This window comes from Podarcis raffonei, chromosome 2, assembly GCF_027172205.1.
Source record: "Podarcis raffonei isolate rPodRaf1 chromosome 2, rPodRaf1.pri, whole genome shotgun sequence".
Lineage (NCBI taxonomy): Eukaryota > Metazoa > Chordata > Lepidosauria > Squamata > Lacertidae > Podarcis > Podarcis raffonei.
This window is the reverse complement of record NC_070603.1, coordinates 52,468,167-52,485,442: the sequence shown is the minus strand read 5'-3', so window position 1 is coordinate 52,485,442 and position 17,276 is coordinate 52,468,167. Positions and strand designations below refer to the sequence as shown.

The 17,276-nt window shown below is 41.3% G+C and overlaps 1 protein-coding gene across 1 annotated transcript in view; it reads right to left on the bottom strand.

Annotated features, from left to right (window-relative positions):
• ERGIC1 (endoplasmic reticulum-golgi intermediate compartment 1) overlaps positions 1 to 17,276 on the bottom strand; it is a 78,387-nt gene that overhangs the window by 26,868 nt on the left and 34,243 nt on the right. The window contains exon 3 of the mRNA XM_053376617.1: positions 9,663 to 9,735. Coding sequence (XP_053232592.1) covers positions 9,663 to 9,735 — 73 coding nt within the window. The remainder of the gene's footprint in view (positions 1 to 9,662; positions 9,736 to 17,276) is intronic.

Below are 17,276 nucleotides of genomic sequence, written 5' to 3'. Positions count from 1 at the left end.
TTTTTCGTACCTTCTAAGGTGGCCCACCTCACACTTCAAGAAGTTGAACCAAGTGCAGAAAATGGACCGCAATGCTTAATGAATAATGGAAGCAAGCTTGCAGTGGAATAGTTGACAGAAGCTGGGGGTGTTTGGCTAAAGTGTTTTCCCTGTTCATGGAGGGCACATTCCTCTTACTTTAGAGATAGGGTCAGAATTTATGATTGAGTAACTGGTCACACTACAAGTTTTGTGAGGAAGATCATTAGTGTCAGGTGAACAAGTTCAGGAGCGTGCTACGTTTCTTCAGCTGGCTGCCTCACCTTCGCACAAGCAAACATATAACCAATCCCTCTTAAATTTAGCCCGAAGAGCTATTGGTAAGCATTGCTCAACTTTTTTTTTGAGTGATTAATAAGCATGACACGGGGTGGGGGTGGGGAACATGTCTGCTCACGGATGACCTAGTTTGCTGTTCCTTCACTACAGCTGTATGTTCTGATACAAAGAATTAAGCCTTCAAAATAATTTCTCATCGGCTGATTATGTAGTCCTTCGGATTAAGTAACACTGTCCTTCCAGATCCCAGGACAAGCATTAATCCTCATTAGCAATGTACCTATCTGCACTCAAGTAGTGCTTCCTGTGGGATGTCCGTTTGCCAGACAGCCTGTTTCATAACAAAGCCTTGCTGCTTCCTTCTCATCTCTTCCTAGATCTATGAAATCAAAGCCACACCCATCCTGTCAGTTACATTTTGTTTATTAAAAAACAAAACAAAAAACAGCCTCTCAAAACTCACTCCAAGGCAGTCCAGCATTGCAGGTTTGACATTTATATTGCTAGTGAATACAGGTAGCCAAGTCAACCTTAAGTGGGAAGCTTGTGTCAATCTGTAGTGTTCTTCAGGAACCTGTTTTGTGATTTGGTCTTTCTTTCTTTCTTTCTTTCTTTCTTTCTTTCTTTCTTTCTTTCTTTCCCACAAACATCTATAAAACTTCAAGTGAGGTAACAATACAGCTCTAGTGCAGTTTAGTGCTTTGCTGCAGAGACTATTAACTCTTTCGTTTTTTAAATTTTTTGACAGTTCCTCAGCTGGTAACATGTATCCTCCCTCTCCTACAAGATCTTCTTTTCACCTGGAAGGGTGTCTCTTGGGACCTCAAATTCCTCTTAAATCTCAGTGCTGGGTCCCTATTTGTCCTAAATCCCATGTACCCTAGTTAGTGCCCCAGAAGCTCTCTTTGGGTGCCCAGATTGTATGAGAAAAGATTTATTTGGGGGGAGGGCAGGGAGTGATTAGTGTTTTTGGAAGATATCCTGCAAGTTTTGGAATTCTCCAGCACTGTACAGAAATTCAGAATTTATTTATTTTTAAACACCTTTGATGTTACCCATTCAAAGCAACCAAGAAAGCTGAAATGTGCAACACTGTTTTGGAGGGGTCACCTTCTGTCAGCTTGTCTATGCTGAGCCACCACAGGAACTGCAAAGGAAGAAAAAAGTTGTAGGCACCAGGGGGAGGCAAGCATCACTTTTCTCCAGGACTTGCAGCCAGTACTTCAGATAAATGGAAAAAAGCATGTGGCAGAAGCGTTAAAAACTTAACATTTGTTGGGGCCAACTCAAACAAGATTGGGGCTTGATGCTCAGTGAACTTGCACTGTACAAGGAGCTTTCAGGGACAGTCTGGCCAGACCTACAAATTACATAAGCAGCAGCTGCAGAGAGGGGTTTAGGTGAGAGAGGAGTTTGCCCCAAGAAGGAGAGGCTGATTCCTGAAGTGAGGCCTCTGTGAAAGATATTTTGGGATAGCAGTCAACTCAAGAGAATTTGCACATATTTTTCTTCTTCACTCACATTAAAGGATTTCAACACATCTAAATCTCATCATCTTTCAAAAGCAGAGGGGGGGAAAGAAAGTCAGACTAACGCCTTGTTGTTTTAATGTTTTCAAACAGATTTGCAGCACAGTCTAGTTCTTCTATTTTCTATTCACTACCTATCAAATTCCTCCTAATCCTTTCCCTTACTGATGTTAAGAATAACACTTTTAGTAAGAATGTTCTCTAAAGCTTCTTCACTGACCCCCACCTTCCAATCCCACCATTAAATCTGAGTAAAAATTGCCATCCAACACCACTTAATCTCAGGCTACCCAAATGTCTCAAATACATTTTCTATTGTTCCTTCCCACCCTTCATAATTCTTGCAATTGTAGTTTCCTGCATCTCCATTCCTCATTCACTAAGAGAGGGGTACGCCTGACACAGAGGCCTTAGTTTCCAGGCCTAGGTTTGGAACAAGAGGCAAGTTCTTTTTTTAACAGCAGTGTTGCTTTGCTACTTAAAAATGCATGCTGTCTCAAACATATTTGCTACTTCCTCATTTTAAAAAGTCATTGCTCATTGCTCAAATCAAGAATGTAAAAAACAGACTGGACAACTAAGAAAGGAAGTATAGTTCTCAGACCGGTACAAAAGAAAATGGAGGTCAGATGTCAACATTCATCTGAGTCAGTCATCATAATTGGCACCATAGCACACAGACTTCCACTTCCTGTTAACCCACACAAACACACACAGAAGAGGATGAATGGCATAACCCAACCACTTCACAATCTTGCAGCACCTTTCATTATAGTATCTCAAAAGTGTTAAGTGAGCATTAATTAAGCTGATGAAGCAGCCAGACCAATACGGTTATCCTTACTTTAAAAGTTTGGCATAAGAAGAAGCAAAAGCCAAGTTATTTGCCCAAGGTCTGCCAGTCCTACCATTAGGAAAGCAATACAGGAGACAAATGCCATCATTTCTTTCAAGCCATTAAATCACACTCCCTCAACTAGAACAATTGACACTCACTTTAAACCAGCAATTTTCAAACAGTGTTGAAGGAATTCTTTAGTGTTGCAGAAGCGTCTTAGGGGTTCTTCACCCCAGAAATTAGTGGTGCTGGATAAGCCACCCTAAAAGTTAGCTTGCCTACTATTACTGATTCCCACCCCCTGCAACGCGCAGCAGCATGAGACAGTAGTGTATGTTCTAGGGCATATTCTCCATTTACACAGGTGACACCAGGGAGCAATGTGCCCTAGAATCCTCCAAGAGAGACATGTAATGGTTCTTTGGTCGACGAGCCATCATGGAAAGTTTGCAAACTACTACCACAAAATACCAGGCTGCATTCAAAGGAACCAAAACGGAGATTCATGCAAGAAGAAAAGGCAGCCCACATCCCATGATCTAAAATCATTCTGCCTCATACCCTGTGTTTATTGTGCAAAAGCACAAGCTCATTGGAGGAGATGGTCTAGGAAGAAGTCTGGCACTGGCCTCCTTCATGAACACTGCACCATACCTGCAATCTCTTCCCCAATACTTTTATTTGTAACACATAACAGTGATTTTATAGCAATGCATCAGTACAGTTATCTTGCCTGATAACTTCTTTCTGCAAAAGCCAAACCTAGCTACTTCATGATTAGTGTCAGTTGCTACCTAATCTTATCCCATATTTTCTGCACACATTCTCCCCTCCCCCTTTGCACAAATTGCTGCATTTTAAAAAATATGTGCAGCAGAGGCGTACCAAGGCTCATTGCACCCTTAGCTAGGAGCTGTATCGGTGCCCCCCCCATCCCCTGCACTCTTGGCAAGGAGACGTATTGGTGTCCGCCCACCCCATCCCTTGTGCCCTTGCCAGAGGAGTCTGTGCATCTCACACAGCTGCCCAGAGCAGCAGAGGAGAGGCCCAGGGAGTGTGTGGTTGGCCAGGCAGGCTCCAAGCCATTCCTAGTCAGAGTGGAGAGGTGCAATTTTTGTACCCCCCTGGGCCTGGCCCCTTGGCAAGGGCCAACCCGACCAACCTCAAAAATCTTAACTGTATAAGTTTGCAGACCTAGATGTTCATTTATTCCATCTCACACAAAAACAAAGTTGCTGCAGAGGAACCTACTATCACCATGCATCCTCAACTGTAACCTAATGACAAACACACCGAAGGAACTAATTATTTAAAAGATGTGCATGGAATAAACACTAGGTTTTTAAACAGATATGCAAGGACCTGTTGTGCTCTTTATCCTCTTTGCTATGACAATTCTCGAGTTCTTTACTTGCAGCCGCAGATTTGCACACAATCTGCACCAACTAAACTACTTTGCAATGGACCATTGGCTTTCTCTTTTTAAAAATACAGTGGCTGCTAGGTCACTCACAATTATGTAACTAGCAGCAACAAGGTGCTCCTAATACCAAAAAGAGCTGTGGCGCTATCTCATCTTATGCCATTCTCACAGCAACTCTGCAAATTTTGCTACCACCCTACTGTGTAGCTATCAATTAGTTGCGGCATACACTCGGCTAATTACTTCATTCCTCCTTAATTGACAAATGTATGGAAAGACTCTTTAAGTCACTTCTGCAGAGTATTAATTAGGTCAAAAACTACGTGGCTATTTTCTCACCAGTTATACTATTACAATAACAACAGCCAGCAGTTAGGCTACAGAACTGGGTTAACTATGAAATAGGTTATTTGATTTATGGTGCATCAGCAAGATGACGCAGGGTAGGCCGTTAAAAATTACAAGGAGTGCCTACTGATGGCTCTCAACCTGCCACCAATCCTGCCCAGGAAATGCCAAAGGCATTTAACACTTACAGCTGTATTTCCCTAACCACGTGAGTCACTCACTTAGTGGGACAGGGTACCTGTTTGTGACTGTCAACTTCGCAAAAATCCAAATGTGGAACATTGACCTCATTTCCTTTATCCGTCCCTTGGAGTCAGAGTGCTCATCATCATCCTTGTGGGGTTTTTTTTACATGTCAATGGAAAATAATAGCTCTGAAGGAAAAAGTTTCCTTTGGAACATGCTCACAAATACGTTTTTAGAAACCTTCAATCAAAATCTTTCACTTTGATCCTTTCAAAATTTGGGTATTTAATCTCAGCTCTCGGGCAATTAGAAAAAACAGGAATATTTAATAGGAGAGTTTTCTTTCTACTAGGGATGGGAGGGGCGGTATTCCAAAGTGGGTTCACTAGTCGAAACTTGTAAGGGAAAAAAAAGATAGCTGACCCTCATGGGATCCCTGAGACCCAGCAGTTGCATTTCTAACTATTTGGAGTTATTATCTGTTGCTGTTGTTGTTATTTTTAAATAAAACAAATGAATAGTTTTTGTTTTTAAAAAACAGCCCTTAGAGCACTTTGTAAAATTGCAGGTAGTTTGATAGTAGGATTGTGTGCAGATTTAGAAAAGGAAAAACAAATTAATATGGAAATGGGACAGAACAGACACACAAAAGCAAGGCATACTGAACTCTGACTGATCCGGTCATCCTACTTTCTACCCTCAGAGAACCAGGATTTAGGTTTGGTCAATGTCTGGATAAGAGATTACTTGGGAACCCTATGCACACCACTCTGCGTTTCCTGGAAGAAAAGTTAGATTTAAGTGTAACAACAAAAGAATAAATTCTTTTAACAAAGCCCTACTGAAATATCTGTCAATTTCTACCTCCCCTTAGTAAGGCATAGAGGCTACCATTTCAGAGATTTATCAGTGGATACCACTTCTGGCAAGGATGCATTAATGTCCCCCAATGTATGTTCACTCCAGAGAGGACTGATCCTTTAAACACACTCCACGCAATCACACATAAAATGGATATGTGAAGTGCCTGCTGCTGCTACTCAGCTTCCTTCACCCCGCAAGCACCAAAATTTATCTGATGGTCACCATCACTTACTTTCTCCTGTCCCATATAAATTTGTTGGCTTTGGGTGAGTAGGACACAGAAAGGGGAGCTCAACTAATACCTACCAGCAAATAAGCCTACTTTTAACAGCTCTACTCTTTTAAAGGAGTTCACATACTGGACACTTAATCCCCATTCTGAAAGCTGGATAAATGCTAGTCAACCAGAATAGTATTGCAGCAGAGCCAGGGGTTGAACAACTGGAGCCCTAGTGCATCTCTTTACCATATCCTTTCAGATACAAACTACTAGGTGCTTATAGAAATAATCTTATCTTAAAAGTTACTAATGGAGTTGAAACCCATTCAAGGACATGCACAATGGAGAGAAGGGGAATCATGCCATAAGTAAACTTTAATTTTTACTGCAATAAGAAAATGGGGCAAACATAATAATTCTGCAGGGGCTCAGGTTCAAAAGCATACTATCTCAACATTGTTGGTAGAGTTATGCCCCATGCTTCCTACAGTGGATGCAGATAATATGTGGCTGTTAAGATCAGTACCAGTGAAGTGAGCAAAAGCAGACTCCAGATCAAATAGCATGGGTTCTAGCAGATCTCAACCCTACTCCAAAAATTCTGTGGGCCATACCAAAATCTGCCAGGTTTTATTTAGTTATATTTAGAACATTTCTTATCCCATTTTTCAGCTCAAAGGCTCTCAGTGCTGTTAACAAAGAAGCTTTGTTTTGAGAAGTGGTATCCTAGCATCCTTCTTCGAGACTTTTGGAATCCCTGCTGCACATTTACCTGGGGCTGAAACATTTTTCATGCTTGTTCTACTTACACTAAGAAGCCTTATACATCTCCACAATACTTTTGACCTTTCTGCACAAAGCCTGCTGCATTTGTACATTGTGTTTTAACCCTTGTGGGCCAATCCACATTCACAAGAATATCTAAGCACCAGATAACGTTAAATTATTGGGGGAGGGCAGGCATCACACCAGGTAAAATTGAGATTCAGCCAATATAATTTCCAAGGAAATCCATTGCTTGGGGCCAGGAAAACAGAATTCCATGTGTGGAGTTTACAAATGACTAGCATTCAACAATCAGTGGCCTATACATGCCTCTGGCTTAAACCTCTGGATCTCGCAATAGCGTAGCTATTCCCACATTACCACACCTCACAACAGTGTTGCTTTGGGGGAATGTCTTCTTTGATTGCTCAATAACAAACACACCAAAGGAGTCGCAATATAATAGCCAGTACCGGGAAAGCAGGTTGAGTTTCCTCAGTGCACAACTGCATAATAATTTGAACTATGAACAAGCCTAACTTTTTGATTAGCGATATGAAAGAAAAATTTGCCTGGGGAAGATTACACAGTTGCGAAAGGCAGAGCAGAAAGCCTGCAGGGTACCAATACTAGGCCAAGTAACGACCTATCCTTACTGTTTTCTACAAGTGCCTTACTATTAGCCAAGCTTCACAATACTTTCGTGATATCGGTCACTGTGCTTTCTCCTTTCTTTCTACAGATGTGAGACACGTAATGAGTTGGGGGATTGGCATGTGTTGCTCCCAAGGCTGATATTCCAAACTACAATATACTCGTTAGTCTTTCCAATTTTCATTCCAGTTGCAAAAAGATCATATGTACCAATAAAATGCCAAGGTTTCCTAGAGGGACATGCAGTAAAATGTGCCCAGCGACAACTACAATAGATTTGCCAAATTCCTAGGCTGCCTTTTTGTCTCGGAGCCGAATTACCAGATGCCAAGCTCAGCCTCACACTTACTTTCAACTGCCTTCAAAACATATCCAATGCAGTTTGTTACATTATATGCTGGAACTTCATTAAACTGGGACTAAGAATAGGGTGGGACGCGGGTGGCGCTGTGGGTTAAACCACTGAGCCTAAGACGTGCCAATCAGAAAGTCGGTGGTTCAAATCCCCACGACGGGGTGAGCTCCAGTTGCTCGGTCCCTGCTCCTGCCAACCTAGCAGTTCGAAAGCACGTCAAAGTACAAGTAGATAAATAGGTACCGCTCCGGCAGGAAGGTAAACGGCGTTTCCGTGCACTGCTCTGGTTCACCAGAAGTGGCTTAGTCATGCTGGCCTCGTGACCCGGAAGCTGTATGCCGGCTCCCCCAGCCAATAAAGCGAGATGAGCACTGCAACCCCAGAGTCGGCCACGACTGGACCTAATGGTCAGGGGTCCCTTTACCTTTACTTAAAAACCAAAAAGGAGTATCGCCTCTGAAACACACTATTATACAAATACAAAATAAAAATAAAATGCAGTATTTATTTGGAAATCAGAAAAACATACAGTACAGCACCTTCTTCCTGTATTTATTTCAGCCATAATCAAGCCCCAAATGAGTAGGATCTCTCAGAGGCTTGACATCACAGTTTATCCCTTCAAGTGCTCTTTTCTAGGAAAATTCATCAATGCCTAATAGCCAAAGAATTATGTGTCACGGGAAACAAAGTGAACTCATCATGATAAGGACTGGATGCCAGTGAGTAACGTGTTACCCATGATGGATTCATTTATGTTAAATGTCACTGATGGAACCTGATTTTGGTTTTGTAGGAAGAGAACTTGAAGGTGGAAGTCAACAAATTAAAGTCTAAAGAACTAACATGATTTGGGGTTTAGTTTTTGTTTGGGTTAAAAAAAATACATATTTCAAATAATTTATTACAATATGTATGTTACTGCAGAACAGCCACATTTGGCAGTATTCTATAACCCATGATCAACATCAAAACTATATTCCCAATTCCCAGCCCCCAGAAATATTGAAGAAGGACCTAATAGGACAGAAGTGCTCTTCTGTTTTCAGCCTATCTATCCTTGTCAACCAGAATATATTATTTTGTACTCCAGTGTTTCTCTCAGTTTTTCAACATGATTGATTGATAATTCAGTTTCAATAAGCCTGTACTGTCCCCAGATATGTTGACCCTCAAAATATATCCAACAAGACTAAGGTCATCTGTTAAGTAAAATAATCTACATTGAATTAACTGTCAAACTCTGCTTCAGAATACCAAACTCCAGCACTTCTGATTCAACTTCAGGTCTGATGTTTTCCTCCCTCCTTCTGAATTTCAGAAAATATCACACACCCCTCCAGATAGACAACAAGTTTGTGTTAGCAACACACATCTTTATCAGACAATGGGTTTGCCTAATCCAGGAGTTAGCAACCGTTTTGAACCAGTAGGCACCTGTTGAATTTTGAGAAAGTAGTGTGGGCAGCAGTCACAAAATGGCTGCCATGGGGGCATGGCATAAGACAAAATTAGGGAGTACAGTGGTACCTTGGTTTAAGAACAGCTTAGCTTATGAACAACTTTGATTAAGAACGATGCAAAACCGGAAGTAGGTGTTTTGGTTTGTGAACTTTGCCTTGGAAGCAGAACATGTTCCGCTTCCTGTTGAGTGTGTTCCATTTGTAAATTGAGTCCCCCGTTGCTATAGGAAAGCACGTCTTGGTTTAAGAATGCTTTGGTTTAAGAACGGACTTCTGGAACGGATTAAGTTCGTAAACCAAGGTACCACTGTACATAAGAAAAGCCTGCTAGATAAGGTCAATGGCCCATCTAGTCCAGCATCCTGCTCTCACAGTGACTGAACAGATGCCTGTGGGAAACCAGCAACTGGGATTCAAGCACAAGAGCACTCTCCTCTTCTGTGGTTTCCAGCAACTGATACCATCATCGGAGCTTATCCATTCCCTGGATAACCTCAGGCTTACCATGTCAGGTAAGTACTGCTTGTCCCCCGTCAGCAAAAATCTACCTGGACATCATTTTTGCAGCCCAATTCTTGGATGTATGGCAGCCCTACCTTAACACAGTTTTAGATATAACATAACTGCAAACTGAATTATTATTTAACCGATCATTTTTTAACATGAGGGAAATTGCCAACAGCAATAGTTTGTACTTACATTTCAGTGGCTATGAATCCAGTAAGCTCAGACAGGAAGAGAAACAATATGAAGAAACAGCAGCAGACAGAAACTAGAAAAGACACATATGGAGACAAGTTAGTTAATTGTATTGTATTGTATTGTATTGTATTGTATTGTATTGTATTGTATTGTATTGTACTGTACTGTACTATACTATACTATACTATACTATACTATACTATACTATACTATACTATATAGTGGTACCACGGGTTAAGCACTTAATTCGTTCTGGTGGTCCGTTCTCAACCTGAAACTATTCTTAACCTGAAGCAGCACTTTAGCTAATGGGGCCTCCTGCTGCCGCCGGAGCATGATTTCTGTTCTCATCCTGAAGCAAAGTTCTTTACCCAAGGTACTATTTCTGGGTTAGCGGAGTCTGTAACCTGAAGCGTATGTAACCCGAGGAACCACTGTATTAGTTGTACCCTGCCCATCTGACTGGGTTGACCCAGCCACTCTAGAAGGCTAATTTAATTTAAACACCCCAGACAGTATTTGACAGTATTTCTACACACATGTATATGCACACCTGAACTCCAAAATGACCTACCTACCTATCTAATTTATATCACACCTTTCCTCCAAAACTTGAGGTGGTATACATGGGTTCCCTTCTTCCCCATTTTAAATTATCACAACAACCCTGTGAGTTAGGCTAGGCTGAAAGATAGCAATTTAGACCAAAACGTCATGGTGAGAATTATGGCTGAACAGGATATCCTGCCTTACAGATCATCCACTATACTCACTGTGTGATATCCAATTAAGTCATACTCAGGCCACTGATTTCAACAGGTCTGCTGTGAGGATGGCTAACACTGGATATCATCCGCTGGCTTCATTATTATTTCTTTTGCCTTCATCTCTCTCTCTCTAACGCTTCAACTCAGAAAAAAGGGGCAACTTAACAAATTCTTACTGGTGGTGTTTCAGCATTAACATAGGATAAACCACAGATTTTGCCTACATGTTCTCTTCAGGGAAGGCAAGTCTACATGCATTATTGTTCTCATTAGGTCTTCCTAACGATAAGAACAAAACAAAAACTTTTCGTCGTTGTTGGAGCTCTGGTACCCTAGTTTACGGTATCATATTTTTTAAAAAAAAATGTTTTTAATGCTTTTTGTTGCTGCTGCTGTCTAGAACCACCTGCTGTTACTACCTGCTGGAGTCTTTAGAAGAGCAGCAGAGAAACAGTGAAAATGGCACTAAATGAGAGAGAAACAGTTTATCTCTCTCCCCCCCCCCGCCGCCTGCAGCCCCACACAGGGAAGGGGCAATGTGATTTTAAAGATGAAAGGAGTCCTTTCCACTTTCTCTCTCACAACTCAAGACATGCCTACTGTCCACATAGTCAGTCTGCCAGGCACCCTCCCTGATTAACAATAGTTTACTGGCTGGCTGTTGAGCTGCCAGGCACCCAAAGGGAGGAAGGTTGTGGCTGCTCTGGCAGTGAAGGAATGCCCAGGGAAGAAAAGGACAATGAAAATAACTAGTTGCCTTGTCCCTGGCTGGGGAAAAGATGGGTCAAGCAGCCCTCCTCAACCAAGAAGCTTTATTTCACCCATTGTCTCTGCCAGCAACTGCTGTTCCATTAGGCTAATTTATCTCTTCATATTTTTTTAGTTGAGAATCTGTACATCACGCCTTCATCAAAACAATTTCAGGATGGCTTGCAATCCCATGTTTCTCAATTTGATCCTTTTACATGGTTTTGGAGTATTTTATGGATTGTGACTTGCCAATATTTTTATTGATTATAATTTGGTAATTCTTTATTGTAACTGTTAAGTGTAAACTGTTTAATTATTGTTCGCTGATATTTAATTTTACTCTTTACTATTATATTCTAATGCATTATTGACTACTGCTTTATTTGATATGTTGTTTATTTGAAAGTTATTTGAAAGTTGCTATTAGATGTGAAATCTTTGCTGTCTGTTTGGTTGTTTCTTCAACTTGTAAACAGCCTTGTGTATGATAATATAGAAAGGCGGCAAACAAATTAAAAGTGAAATGAAAATGAAATAATAAAAACAAACATACTAGAATCCAAAATTAAAGCATGTAAAAAACACTAGGGCTTATTACAGGAACCATCATGCATTTAAAATACTGTATTTTTTGCTCTATAAGACTCACTTTTCCCCTCCTAAAAAGTAAGGGGAAATGTGTGTGTGTCTTACGGAGCAAATGCAGGCTGCGCAGCTATCCCATAAGCCAGAACAGCAAGAGGGATTGCTGCTTTCGCTGCGCAGCGATCCCTCTTGCTGTTCTGGCTTCTGGGATTCAGAATATTTTTTTTCTTGTTTTCCTCCTCCAAAAACTAGGTGCGTCTTATGGTCTGGTGCGTCTTATAGAGCGAAAAATATGGTACATCAAACACCAATGTACTGCAGTTGTTAAATGGCCAGGGAAAATAAAATGGGGTTTGCCTGGCACCTAGATGGTAACAAATAAGGTATCAAGTGATCTGCTTCGGAGGAGTTCTAGAAACAGGGCACCCCAGTCAAGAATGTCCTCCCCCTTGTCACCAGTCACCTCACCATCAGTGGCAGAGGCATTCAAGGGGCAGAGAGCCTCAGAAGATTGCTTGTATCACTAACAAGTTGATATGGAAGTAGGTGTCTCATTAGGTACTAGAGTCCCAAGACATATAAGTTAATATCAGCACCTTGAAACCAGTAGTCTAGTAGTCAAGTCACCAGCCTCTGCTCTGTAGGAAAGACAATTGCACTAGTAGGAGGAGAGACAATTGCCACTGCAGCGGTGGTGGGTTTCTTTCTGTGACAGATTTTTTATATTTTTTTTACAAGTGTGATAAACCAGCACAGAAAGGAGAACACAGGAATGCAGCAGTTTGTGAGGAGCTGTCTAGTTCCTCTGTGGCACCCAAGAGAATGAATGCTATCAATAGCAGGCAAAAAAGTATACAGTGGTACCTCGGGTTAAGAACTTAATTCGTTCTGGAGGTCCGTTCTCAACCTGAAACTGTTCTTAACCTGAAGTACCACTTTAGCTAATGGAGCCTCCTGCTGCTGCCATGCCACTGCTGCACAATTTCTGTTCTCATCCTGAAGCAAAGTTCTTAACCCGAGGTACTATTTCTGGGTTAGCGGAGTCTGTAACCTGAAACGTCTGTAACCTGAAACGTCTGTAACCCGAGGTACCACTGTAGTGTGAAAGCACATTTATACTAATCAATAGTTTATTTTCTTACGAAGTTGGCTTGCTTAGAGCACCTTTGCACTTCCCTTGGCAACTCATTGTGCCTCATATGTGCTATTTTTGCCATAAAATGGAGTGCTGTACTCCCGTGGTGATTTCTGGGACTCTTGCATATACCACAGTTCACCACAAACTAGACATCACGCAGGTCACCACAACTCTGATTAAATCGTATCACTTTCAAATTTTAATTTAATAAAATCTCTGCTGAGGAAGAAACCACAATTCTCTGGTTTTCGGACAGGTTTTGAAATATTATTGGATATCCCTGCCAGAAAGTACTTCACGTTCTTCAAAAGCAGTCTCTAAAAAGCAATAACCTGCCCTGAGGGAGGGAAGCCGCAAGTGTTAAGGGTGTAACTAAAAGGGGCAGGGTTGGTATTTACTGATGAATTAAAGCAAACATTCTCTACATTCTGACTCCATGCTGAATCACCACGGAAAAAGCAGGCAAGAAATGCCACAAAACGATAGACTAATAGTATTGGGAGGAGGGCTTAAGGAGAGGGTGACCCTATTTGTTTGTTCTTCAGTCACGATGACAGGGCATTCCACCATTCAGCCAATCCCCATAGGCAGGGCCTCTTTCTCTAAACTTTGCTCTGTGTATCATCACAGTGCTGTTAGCTTGGCAATGACAGGACAAATCTGGGAAAAAATAATGGACACAGCCATTTGTCCAAATGAACTATGCCAGGTTTACTTCTAATGATGCCTGCCAAAAAGAAATCTCTCTTACAGAGCTAAAGGACAATACAGAAACTTTCTCCTGCAATATATAGATGTTTACTATGATACATAGTTCAATTTCTATATTTATCTTAAGTTATTGACAGTTTTAACTGAATTTGGATTATGTTATAGAAACCACAGCAAATGGGTAATGTCTTATAATTAGGTCCTATTTGTAGACTTTTAAAATTGTGCAGATGACATATATGTGATTTTGTAATTTACACTTAAATTAAAAATATTTTAAAACATCTTTATTAGATGTATATACGGCAAATATTTAAATATGTATTGAAACCACATACACAATGATACCAACCAAGAGAAGGGGTTTAAAGCACCCCTAAAGATACAGGTGATTAAAGTCACCTCCTGTCTGTTTGTCACCTGTGTGCAGTTCAGGAATTAAAGATCTGCATCTAAAGCAAATTCTGATCTTGGGCTCTCAAGACCCATGAAGGGAGCTGAATGGTTAAAGCAGTGTCTCTAAGCGCTATGTCCAACCCTGTCCTGCTGCCATTTGACTTTCCCACAGCAGGGCTCATGCTGGTCACCTCTGCTTGGAAGACTGAAGGAGGACAGAGTGGGAGAGATGGTTGCAAAAAAAGTAAGCACTTTGGCTAACTGTTCTCCCCTCCACCCTTTGTGTTGTCACTCAGTTCATGTTCATTCTGCTTGGCCTGCAGTCAGAGAAAGAGAAAGCATACCAGCACAACCCCTGGGTGAGTCATGTGTCAGTGGAGGAAGGTGGCTTAGAGGGGGAAACACTGTCTAAATCAATCCACTCCCCCATCCAGTCTTTCCTCCAGGGTTGGTTTCAGGTTAGAAGAACATGGTCATCAAAGAGCCATCTAGCCAAGTAATCTGTTTTGCGTCAGCAACCAACCCGATGGCTCTGGAAAATTTACAAGGACATGAAGGTAGCAGGCATCTTCTGTTGTTTATTCCCAGCACTTAGCATTCAGAGATAGAAAAATGGAAACTCCAATCTGTCACAGTTAGTAGCCATGCTGAACAGACCAACTCCCTATGAATTCAATAGGCCTTCCTGGATGCCTGCGGTGTCTCCTCTCACATTCCTTCCCCCCTGAAATTAGGTTTGAAGTAAGTATTCTGTTGTAGTCAGTAGAAGAGGTTGAGGTATGTGCTTCGTTGTGGTACATGCAGCCCCCAGGAAAGTTTCTCCAAATGTGACCAGAGACTCAAAAAGGCTGGCAATTCCTATTTTGGGATGACTTCCATGACTATACAAGCCTAAAAACCAGAGTTACTTCTGGCAGTTTCAAATAAATATGCAATGGAAATCAAAATTGTTTTCTTTTTTCTTTTTAAATCTTCAGTGTTTACAAAGTGCCCAATAACAACGGTTCTCAGGGTGGTTTTACATGGGAAGAAAAATGAAGCCATAAAATATGACAATGCAATAAGGAAAATTATCTAACATACAATAAAACTAGCAATGATCTTTACACAACAGATCCAAAGAGCACTAAAAATATTTAAGAACAAAAATCCTGGGGGAAATAAAAAGGCCACAATGTAGGACAGGCCATGAAATTGTGAAGCTTGGCACCTGTTTTGTTGCTGTTTCTTAACCATACATATCAAGGATTAGGGGCATGATCCAAATCTCCCCTTCTTAGATATACCAAAAGAGCACGTCTGTGAGGGATAGGAAAAGTAGCTGGGGATGGAGGCAGGGGGGGAAATCCTTTCCAGGAAGGTTCCTTCCCCTCAACTCCAATTCATCCCGGAGTTTACAGCCACACACAACTTCCTGTAAGGCTGATCAACACAGCTGGTCTCAGACAAGAAAAAGGGGTAAATGCCCTGCACTGACCATTCCCATTCATTTTCTGCATTCTATGATGGCTTTTGCCTGCTCTTCGGAGGTAAAGTCATTGAATGTGGATTACGTCCGTAGTTTATGGTTGATCTGCTCTAGTAGTGTTTAAAAATAATAATTTAAAGTATTTCATTAAAAGATTCTAGGGCAGTGTACAAAAGTATACATAAAAACTAATTTGGTCATAATATAGAATTACTTTTTAAACAAATAAAAAATCAGCAAAAGATACAAGCAAATAAAATGCTTCAAAACAAAAGGGCAAAAACAGACAAAAATAATCTATTAGCACAGTCTTTTTACATTACTCCTGACATTGTTTATCTGCTTTTAGTTTATTGCATTACTTTCTCTTGATTTCTTTCTGAGGCTTGATCTGTAGACATACATCAGAATGCACATCCAGCTGGGGTGCAGGTGGTGGGGGAAGCAGCCACCATCTCAAGCCAATGGCCATGCTGTGCGGGGCTCATGGAAGTTGTAGCCCAAATCTGGAGGACCCTAGGTTGAAGAAGACTGCCTGGGAGGATGCTTGCTTCCATAAACTGAATCCAGAGTTCTGGCAGCTCTTACTTTCTGCTTTCTGTGACCTGTCAATCCTCTGTTCACTGCCTAGAGCTCATGGGCAAGTTTTCAAGCAATGGCCAAACAACACCCCTCTATCAGATTTTGCCCCTTTCCCCATTCCTGTAATGTAACCTTTTTGATCATCACCCTCGTCTCTTACTTTTTGTTATGCCAAAACACACCACAAAACTCCAAAGAAACAAGAAAGGATGTTGTCAATAATTCTTTCAAGTCACATAGCAAATACATTTAGAGTCACCTTCCCCAGAATCTGGAATTACACAGAAGGCAAATGCGTAGCCTCAGGAATTGAGTGTCTGAGGGGGAAATCTCTCATTGCTCCTCAAATTATTGCAAGGGAAAGAATTTACTATCAAGGGCCTTTAAAAGGAGCCTACTGATGTGTGATCAATGTACAATAGTTATTACTGCTGGAGAAAGGCCATGTCCATAACTTTAGAACTTGTAGTAGTAGGTAGAAAGAGAAAGGAGGACACAATGAGAGTAGGAGATACAAATTAAGGGGCCCTCAAAATAGAGAGATTTAAGAGGAAGAAAAAATCCAGTTTTATAGTGGCCAACCCACAGTAAAGACACACAAAGGAGGAACCAAAAGGGTGACATTCTCCTAAGACTTCATCTGTACTGAATACAGGGGTTTGTTTTAGGCTGGTTAAAAGCGGAAAAAACTGTGTTCAAAGCAGCCCAAACTGGTTCATCAGGCTCCTTCTAACTGCCAAAGACCAGAAAGTTCAGATCTCTGATAGGGATGCAAGCCCTCAGGCACAGCAAAGCATGACATGATTTAAATGACACAGTCTCTCAAATAAAAGCTAAGCTAGCACCAAAGAACAGAATCTGTTGAAAGCCATACTATTCTCCCCCCTTAATGAATGCCCTTCTTGCACATCTATCTATTATTTCTCTTCTATATTCAATTCCATCTAAGTCTCTTCCTTCTCACAGTGTAACATCAACCTGTATCACAGTGCCTGCCCTGCCCAATTTTCACTTCCCAAAGCCATCTTACGGCTTTTTCCACCTTCATCCTCACACCATCTCATATTTGGTGGAGGTGGGTGGGGAGAAACTTCCATATTTTCCGCCCCATAAGACGCACCCGACCATAAGACGCACCTAGTTTTTAGAGGAAGAAAACAAGAAAAAAAATATTCTGAACGAAACAGTGGATGTGTGATTTTTTTGGTGCCGGC